The sequence below is a fragment of the Crocodylus porosus genome, unplaced genomic scaffold, assembly GCF_001723895.1.
Source record: "Crocodylus porosus isolate Cpor-Errol unplaced genomic scaffold, CroPor_comp1, whole genome shotgun sequence".
NCBI classification, from domain to species: domain Eukaryota; kingdom Metazoa; phylum Chordata; order Crocodylia; family Crocodylidae; genus Crocodylus; species Crocodylus porosus.
In genome coordinates this window covers 8,099,610-8,109,400 of record NW_017728916.1, presented here as the reverse complement: position 1 = coordinate 8,109,400, position 9,791 = coordinate 8,099,610, and the positions used below count along the sequence as shown (strand labels likewise).

The window sequence follows — 9,791 nt, the reverse complement described above, 5'->3', positions numbered from 1 at the left end:
GAGAAGCATCTATGGATGCAAGCCAGCGTTTTGGTCGCTTTATTAGCTGCAGCATCACATTGCAGGCTCATGTTCATCTTGTGGTCAATGATGGCCCCCAAGTCTCTCTCTTCCATAGTGCTAGCCAGCGTAGCACCGCTGAGCCTATAAGGATGCTGCAGGTTTTTCTCCCCATGGTGGAGAACCTTGCATTTATCGGTATTAAACACCACCAGGTTCTCGTCCGCCCATTTCCTGAGCCTGTCCAGGTCAGCCTGGATCACCCGCCTGTCTTCTGGCGTGGATGCTTTGCCCCAAAGTCTGGTGTCATCGGCGAACTTGGCCAGTCCGCTCCTGATCCAATGTCCACATCATTAATGAAGATGTTGAACAATATGGGTTCAAGGACAGAGCCTTGGGGGGACCCCACTGGTCACAGGACACCATGATGAGCAACTGCCATCAATTACTACCCTCTGGGTCCGACCACGGAGCCAATTTTCCAGCCAGTGGATCATTGTGTATCCAAGGCTACAATTGGCCAGTTTGGCCAAGAGGTGATCATGGGATACGAGATCGAAGGCTTTTTTGAAGTCAAGGTGTATGACATCAATCTCTTCTCCCTTGTCCAGGTGATAGGTCACCTGGTCGTAGAAGGAAATGAGATTGGTCAAGCAAGACCTACCTGCAACAAACCCAGGCTGGTTATCCCTTAGGATGCTGGTGTTGGCCACTCCATTAAGGATGGCCTCTTTAATAAACTTTTCTAAGATCTTCCCCGGGATAGAAGATAGGGTGATGGTCCTATAGTTAGCAGGATCCACTTTCCTCCCTTTCTTGAAGATAGACACCACACTGGCCTTCTTCCAGTCTTCGGGCACTACACCAGAGCGCCAGTTTTCAAAGATCCGTGCCAGGGGCTGGGCTATGATGCTCGCCAGCTCGAGTGCCCTGGGGTGTAGATTGCCAGGGCCGGCTGACTTGAAGGTATCCAGCCTCTCAAGGTGTTCCTTCATGAAGTCAGCATTAATGGAGGGCAGGGGATCTCCTACCCGGACCTCCATGTCCCCTAGCGGGCATGGGTGTCCCAGACGTATTATAGTAGTTAATATAAAACCTACTGAAAGGCTGAATATCTTACGTTTTTTGCTTCAACCTTCCTCCATCAGTGTCAGTTTGCTGTGCTTGCATTTTATCCTCATCATCAGATTGTGCGGCATCATTACTGTGAAATACAAATAGTTATTGTTATATGAAAACACCAAAACCAAGGCTTTGAACCGAATGCAACATAAAATTAATGTGCCTGTAATATTTGATTGTTACACCCTTTTCACATCATATATCCTGATACTCTCAGTTTAGGAACACATTAGTAAGTTTAATATTCCCTGATGAAGCTCACCCAGAAATAGTTGCTAGAACAGTGGTATATCTTGATAAAGACTAAACTGCACACATCTCCCCTAGTGTAACCAACCAAAACTATGTATTACCACCCTTGGTAAATTCAAGCATTAACACAGGCCAGGAGTGACATTAGGTGGACATAGATGGTGGTTTTATAGTTTCATAGTTGGTTGGGTCACAAGGGACCTGAGCAGATCATCAAGTCCAACCCCTTGCCATGGCAGGAAAGAGTACTGGGGTCAAACGACCCAGCAAGGTATTCATCCTGCCTCCTCTTAAACACCCCAGGGTAGGAGCCTGCACCATTTCTCTTGGAAGTTGGTTCCAGATCCTAGCTGCCCTGACCGTGAAGTCACGCGCTTCCTGACGTCTAGTCTGAATCTACCCTCTGCCAGCTTGTGACCGTTATTCCTGGTCGCTCCTGGTTGTACACGGGGGAACAGGGACTTCCGCAGTGCCTGCTGGTCCCCTCTGACTAGTTTGTCACAGGCCAACAGGTCCCCCCTCTGCCTTTTGTGGAGGCTGAACAGGTTCAGGTCCCGTCGCCTCTCCTCGTAGGGTCTGCCCTGCTGCCCCCGATCATGCAAGTGGCCCTTCTCTGGACCCTCTCCATGTTGTCCACATCCCTCTTGAACTGCGGCGCCCAGAACTGAACGCAGGGGTAGGAGTGGACATAGTCTTTCTGGACTTTAGGAAGGCCTTTGACACTGTATGATATAAGCAGCATTTAACTCAGGTCAGGAGTGACAGTAGGCATGTGTGCAATAACCCAAGTTAAATGCTGCTTATATTACAGTATCATATGCCTAAAAAGTTGTTAAAACAAATTTGTGAAAGGGTAAATATTAAGCATGCTCTAAAAAATGAGCAAAGGATGTGTTAGCCAGTGGATGATGGGTTTTTTCTGGGCACGTGCGTGCGCGCACACACACACACACGCAGCACTTGGATGATTTTTAAACACCTAACCACCTGCAACTTCACTTGGCCCAAGGTGGGGAGAAAAGCCACAACTGGCCATAAGTACAACCCCCTGAACTGAGGTAAATCTACACTAACCTAGGTAATTTTACTTTGTTTCCAATCCAGGGCAGTCTTTTCCTGGGGCATCTTTGTTTGTATTCAGGTGCACCAACACAGTAACCAGCCAGACTTTTGCTGGACAATTCCCTGTCCGAGCGCAGCTCATTCCTATTTCCATGGCCTGAGTATGGCAATGTTAGGAAGAACCAGGCAATGGCACTCAGGTTAAACACATGTCAAACAAATGGACTGAAACATATTTCCTCACTTCTGTTAAAAACGCTTGAAACAAAATGACTGCAAAAACAAAAAAGCAATGTTAGAACAGGCCCACAGTAAAGCAGCCCAGGTTACCAAGGAGAAATTAAATGTTATCTTCACCCATACCTGACATATTCCTTAGTTCTCCTCATGATATGTAAAGTCAGGGGATTAATGCCTGTGGGCAACTTTTCTTCTGCCAAGCTCAAAGGTATTTCTTCACCTGTATCAAGGTTCTTTATCATTACGCTGGCTAGAATTTCCTGCAGTGATAACAATACAGAATGCCTGATATTAGCAAGGCTTCCAAGAAGTTCAAGACCTAGATTTAAAAAAAAATGTTCTTAAGCATAAACAACTGATCTGTAATACAAAACGTTACTGTGTGAACTTGTTTTACTCAGTCTACACGACGCAATGTTTTGAACTACTACATCACAGGAGCAATGTTTTTAAACACAGTCTTGAGTTGAAAAGAAATTTACCTTCTTAAGATGCTTATGAAAATATTACACCTAATGTGAGCAGAATTATACTTTTATATATGCAAAACAGAAGTTTTAAACGTAACTGCAGAGCAGAGAATTTGTCTGCGGCTTTACAACATTCTAACAAATTCAAATACTTTCAAATTCTCTAATCAATATTTGGAAACTGATGTTGTCCTAATTAGCATTGCTATACAATTGAAAACTCAATGGAGAGGAGTAGATGTAGATGCCATAAATCTAAAGGCCCCCTTTCATACTTCATATCCAAAAAGAATAAAAGTATAATTTAGTAAACTGCCCGCTAACACCTCTGTTCACTTATGGGACACTAGGATAGAATGATTTTGCCTTGAGCAGGACTCAAGTAGGGCTTCTGCCTACCCCTTGACTAGGGAAAAATAAGATCAGATGGCTAGTTCATACCCCTACTTTCATCTGTTAATATACCTATTTCTTCATAACACCAGAGAAGCGTTCCACATTCTCTCCTTGCCTTTCTTTCTACATGCCTGGCAGAAAAAAAATTTCCACTCATGTTTCTATATTCATGACAGAATGCAAGAAGGTGTATTTGAAAGAGAGGAATCAGCGTTTAAGCACTTGCTTACTGATTCCTCAAGAGCTGCTTTAATTAAAGTGTCTGGAGCATCTTGTGTATCATCAAAATGGTGGTGGGGGAACCTTACCTAAAGCTTGTTGAACAAGCTTTAGATAAAGTGCTCCTGCCGTCATTTTAAAGTGCAGGGATGCTGATACATGAGACACGGGAGGCTGCTGGCGTGTAGTAATTGCCACGCTCCAGCAGACTTGATTAATCGAGTCTGCAATTACAGCGTGGCAGAAGTCTTGCTGCTTGTGTACAGACGCCCAGTAGTACCAAGTTAAGGTACTGTAATATGGTAGAAGAAACAAAGAAGAGGAGGAGGAAATACACTGAAAATTAAGAATGCCATCCTGACACCAAGACAGCTTTTGACTTATGGGTGAAGAGGAATTTGATAATGACTGAATGCCAACAACACACACAAAAAACCCTGAAGTTATAAGTAACTATAGTAACTCCTAGGATAAACACAACCAAACACTCCTGAATTCCACTTCACTACCCCCAGAGGCATTCAAACCTGGCCATGAGCGACAAGATAAGCACACAGGTAAACGTGACTTCTCATGTTTCACCACAGTATATCATAGCTCAACAATGTACGGAGACTGATGAATCTTCGCTCTCGCAATCCATCTTGTGCTTGATTTTTTTCCGGTTTGAGGAGGTGTTATGCTCCAAAGTCCCATTCATACCTCGTCTGTAAGTTCTCTTCCCGAATTAGATCTGGGTCGCTGTGGTCCAAGCACTTCATTTGTAATCGTTTCTCCATCGCCTGCTTTCCCATTTTCCTGTAGTTTTATATATATAAAACACATTAATTTCATTGTAATTCCAATGTGGGAAAGTAACAATGACCTTACCAATGAGATTTCTAGAAAATGATTGTACTCATTTTCCAATACAAGTAGATACATTTATAAATAAAAAGTTTTGAGTATTCTGAAATCAAAGAACTCTGAATGCCAAAACAGATAGACAACTTAACACAATATTTAAAACCTACTCTGCTGCTTTTCATAAATGCTGAGCACCTGTGGGTGCGCAACACTTCTGGGTCTCATGATCCCTCTTGTCATTTCCCACATATTCTAAATAGCTTTCCTCTGTGTGTGCACAGTTAGTTACCTCTGAGCTGGAATAAAGTGAGTTTCTTTCCAGTTCTCATTTGCTATGGAAATTACGTACCAAACTAATTCACAAGACTACAGTGGATTTAATACCAGGGAGGAACCTGGCCACAATTTGGATGCCAAGGACTTCTTAAAATCCACCACAGAATCAGGTGAAAAAAGGTGGACTGAGAGACTGAAAGTAATAATATTCGGATGAGAGAAGCACTCAGAGACTGATAAATTATTTCTTTTGTATTGGGCCATCCTGAGAAAACTAGATCAGATGCAGGTGGGTGGATTCAAGAGGCTGGAGAGGAAAGAACTGAAAGCATTTAAGTTTGGTATTGTCTGTAGTCAACTCTAGGAGACCAGATTCCTGTGAAATGCTCACTCTCCTATTGGTGATATCACCTTATTTATGAACTTTCCTGCATTAGGTTTTGAATGCACCACATATGCATAAAAACACACATAGTTTCCCAGAATTTACAGTATGGAAGTGACCATTTAAATGACCTAGTGCCATAGAAAAGTTAAAATTCTTTAATAAACAGTCTTGAAAAAAGACTTAGTTTGCAAGTGCTTTGAGGCAGAGGCCATTTTTTTATTGCGAGTGTACAGTGCTTGGCACAATGGAGTCCTGATACATTAACAGGTTCTTCGGTGGATACAAAAATACAGATTAATAATAGTTCATTTACCTGTGCAGTAACTATTTTATCTCCACTAGTTGCACTTGCCAGATCCAAAGAAGGCTGGGAATCTTTGGTCATGCACTCTGCCCCTGTACTTGGAGCTAACAGACCACCAGTTGTAAAATTCTCTCTAGAAACTGCAAAGAGACTTCTTGTTAAGAAGTAGTACGTGTTGCCAGGAAAATAATCATAAAAAGGTGCAGTGCACTTGATCCTACTCCCCCCACACTGACCATTTAATCAAAGTTGTGTTAATTAATAAAATATATTCTGCAGAGTGACAGAAACATCAAAGACTGCTGATAATCCAAACTGCCAATTTTATATTTCATGAATATTTCCCCCACGCACAAAACTGGGAGAGGTCGGGGGAAGGAATATGCCCAAAGTGAAGTTTCTCGGTCCCAGTAACACTCATTTTGGTTAACTTGTGTAGGCTGGAGATATAGACTGGGCATTGTTCTGCTGGGATCTGCAGGCCAGGTTGCTTCATCCGCTTGGTAATGCACGGACACAGTTCATTGCTCTGTGCTTTGCACAAGACTTTGCTAGCACTTATTTGATCTATGTTTTGATGGAACAATAAAACAAGGCTTTTTAATACAATGGGCAAAAAAATATTTACTATGTGGGGACTAATTTCAGCATGACTACAGTCTGAAGGGAAAGTGTTCAGACATGATTTGACCAAAATGTTACTCTCAACAATAGGGTGACCCTTGTCTTCTTTGTGGCTTTTAAACATTTTTTTAAGACATGCTCACCTGCAACAGTGCTGTATTTAGGCCACAATTGAGTCCTGTGTTTTCTTACTGCATTTCAAGCTAGTTCTCTGGAACACTCTCTCACATATGTTCTTACGTGATGCCACTTCAAGACTGTACCAATTCTCATTCACAAAACGTTTTCCGAAATGTAAGAATAACCAACACTTCCCAGCAGGCAGAAGTAAGTTGATTACAAAGCTGTTTTTTTTAGCTCCCTGATTCTAACTTTCTTAGGTAAACTCCCCGGTGGCTTAACTTAAAAGAAAAATCATATCACTTCCCCAACACAATAAAAAAATGCTAATACAATAAAGTTCTGCTGCCCAGTGGTTCCACATTATATAAAGGCCCCATCTGTGCGTGCAGAAGAATTTGAGAACTCGCCAGTGTGCAACAGCCACCTCTGGGGAAATACCCGTGGTCACAATTATGTTGTGCACTGCTCCTGGCAGTCCTAAGCAATACAGGCAGAAAGGATCTTCTGTATTCCACCTCCAGCTTGCTGCCTTTCTGGTTCCCTTTACATCTCCAGCACCAGCAGATGTGACGACCCATTTTGGTTCTCCACTAACTGCCACCACACTCGTTCATTACCATCCCAAAGTCTCTTTACAAACCCTGCCAGATGCAGGACACTCCTACGCCCCATTATGAAGGATATGTTATGGCTACCCACACACGGTCCAGGTGCCTTTCAGTTCTGGCTGCGACCAGCACCACTTTATTCCCATAAGCCAAATTAACTTGGACAAGTTGGAAGCTAAGATCTTACAAAAAGACAGGTCTCCACAGTGGACTAATCAAGTAAAACACCTGTGTCACTGAAGGACTAGTTTCTAGCCTTTGCTATGTTTAATTCTCTTATTCTAGAAGGAAAAAAATAAAGCCTTGTATGTTACAGAAATTTCTGCAAGCTCTCTTGCAAACCTACGTTTATAAACACTGTGCTTGTTAAAAGTATTTTTACTTGGCAAACTTGGACACACCAATATGAACCTAAGAAAGATTTATTACAAGGCTACAGCTCTGAAAATAAAGCTTTCAAAGGTCTTCTAAGCTTTCAAAGGTACAAGCTTTCAAAGGCCTTCTAAAATTTTGAACAGCAGTAGAAAAAAGAAATAATCAGTAGCTATAATTATACAGTTACCGCATTAAAGCCTCAGCATCTCCTCTTCATTATCTAGCTTAAAGAAAAACATATACAGAAACTGGACTATACATTTTGACTTGTGACATGCTGATTCTTATGCAATTTCCCCGTTTACTGGAGTGAAGGTTAGCTTTCCTCTGAAAAAAACCGCTTCACCAGCTAGGTACCCTGCTTAAACATCAAACTTACAGAAAAGAGTTACTGGAACTGATGGAAGATGAAAGTGCGTGACTGACACCACCACCTTTAAAACATACATGTCCCACAGTGCATGCTTTATGAATAGGGTAGCATAAGCCAGAACTATAAATATGAGGGACCCTAAAAACAGATTTGAGGAAAAGAAAGGATACATAAGATCAAGGAAGAAGCTTCTTGTTATACTTAACGCTTATTTTTGAAAGACATTTCTGATGCAGTATAACTCCAAAGGCTTGTTTATGCAGTTTTTGTGAACTGGATACCATTTTAGATTGACTGTTCTTACTGCTGTTGAGTAATTCCAATTGCAGCAGAACACTATTGTTACTTAGCATAAACTGGTATAACAGATGCACAGCTGCAGTCAAGATTAGTAAGCATATCCTGCAGGTACAAAACTCGGGTAAATACTAATGTCATAAGTATGTTAGATATTTTAAAAAAATCTATTAAAAATACATACCCAAATACTGAATATTTAGTCAATTAAAAATACTTTTGCGTCAACGCCATTTTGTAGCTTTATAATCGTTTTAAAAAAAGGGCAGAACAAAAACCTTTTAGCCTCCTATTGCTGCATAAGAGATTATCACAGGAACAGTCAAACACAGAAAATAGTGACACTGATCACAATGCTACAAATGGGCAAAGTAAAATTACAAGACTGAAAATATTCTTTCCTCCACTTTCTACCATGTAACAAGCACGAAGGTGAAATACCGTAAGAAGCATGAAACAGGATTTTTATTTTAACACCTATATGAGTTAACAAGGACCAGTTCTACTGATGATTTAAATGGGACTTGTGTTCCTAAATTATCAGTACTTTTAAAATTCCACTGTGATTGTTCAGTTGAGTGCATCTGAAGCAGCACAGAGAAGTCAACAAGTTTAACAACCGACGGCTTTAGCAAAAAGCAGAAAAAGGACAACTGCCCTGATAAGAGGCTACTGGATTAAACTAGAGAGCACCTTAACGTGAATACTTACCATCTAATCCAGATGATTTTTGCACCTCAAAGTCCAGTTCACTCTTTTTCTTCCGTGGGGGTGGAGCAGGCCGTGCTGGTGGCGGTGGTCTTGGAGGAGGAATGCTTGCTGGTGGCGGGGGCCGTGCTGGAACTGGTTTCTTCGTGCTAGCAACTATGTCAGGTTCTATAGTAAGCTGCCTGCGGGGTTTGCCTGGAGGCAATTCTTCTGTTGTAGCAAGATCTTTGGTAGGTAAGCATTCTGAAGCCACCTGTTCTAAAATATCTGTCTGTTTTACTTCAGTTATTGCCTCGTTTTTAGATAGTTCTTCTGGTGTTTCTGTTTCAGCATTTTTAAGTTCTTCAGCTGAGTTTATTATTTCTGCTAGTTTATTAGTGGTTTTACCTTCTTGTTGCTCAAAGGGATGATCAGAAGAAAACAAAAGTTTCCCGGATTCTAGTTCGGTTTCCTTGCACTCGCTCTGATCCACAGACTCTTGAGTATCTTCTTGTAACGTATTTTTTGCAGCTAGTAGTTCTGGTATATTACTAAGGATATCTGCTCCAGAAATCCAAGTGCTCGTATCTGAAGCTGGATTTAGTTCTTTTCCTTTGGAAACCAAATGATCATCATCTAGCTGTTGTACCTTTTGGCTTTCTTCTATAATACTGTCAATAATCTAAAACCAAAGAAAAAAAAATGTTTATACTTGTGTGTCACATAAGCATGCAGAAAGCACTACCTGCCTTCTAACGCATGAATAAATGGAGTGGCATAGGAAAAAAACTGTGTTCCTTTATGATGAGAACAGGCACATACAAAAAGAATTATTATTTCCAGTGCTGTTGAAACAAGACTATTGAGCTAGGAGATAAGCCCCAAAATAAATCCACTTGAATGGTAATAGAAGCAATTTTTTCAGCTCGGTTATATTTCCTTGCTTTTTAGCATGGCTTGAAAGTAAATATTTTAGTTCCATTTGACATTTTTTTTTGTATTGTAAAGAGACAAGACTGGTTTAAAGAGGAAAAAAATGGTTATCTTTGAGTATTTTACAATGTTGTAAATTAACCGGGTGTTTTAGCAGCCATGAATTTTGAATCTTTGCTTAAATGTGAGTGAATCT

At 41.1% G+C, this 9,791-nt stretch overlaps 1 protein-coding gene across 2 annotated transcripts in view; it reads right to left on the bottom strand.

The window, feature by feature from the left end:
* WDR44 (WD repeat domain 44) overlaps positions 1-9,791 on the bottom strand; it is a 43,214-nt gene that overhangs the window by 16,481 nt on the left and 16,942 nt on the right. For both annotated transcript variants that reach the window (XM_019536389.1, XM_019536388.1), the window contains exons 4-8: positions 8,687-9,344; positions 5,585-5,715; positions 4,464-4,559; positions 2,800-2,936; positions 1,121-1,204 (exon numbers count right to left, since the gene is read on the bottom strand). In XM_019536389.1, the coding sequence (XP_019391934.1) occupies positions 1,121-1,204; positions 2,800-2,936; positions 4,464-4,559; positions 5,585-5,715; positions 8,687-9,344 (1,106 nt within the window). The remainder of the gene's footprint in view (positions 1-1,120; positions 1,205-2,799; positions 2,937-4,463; positions 4,560-5,584; positions 5,716-8,686; positions 9,345-9,791) is intronic.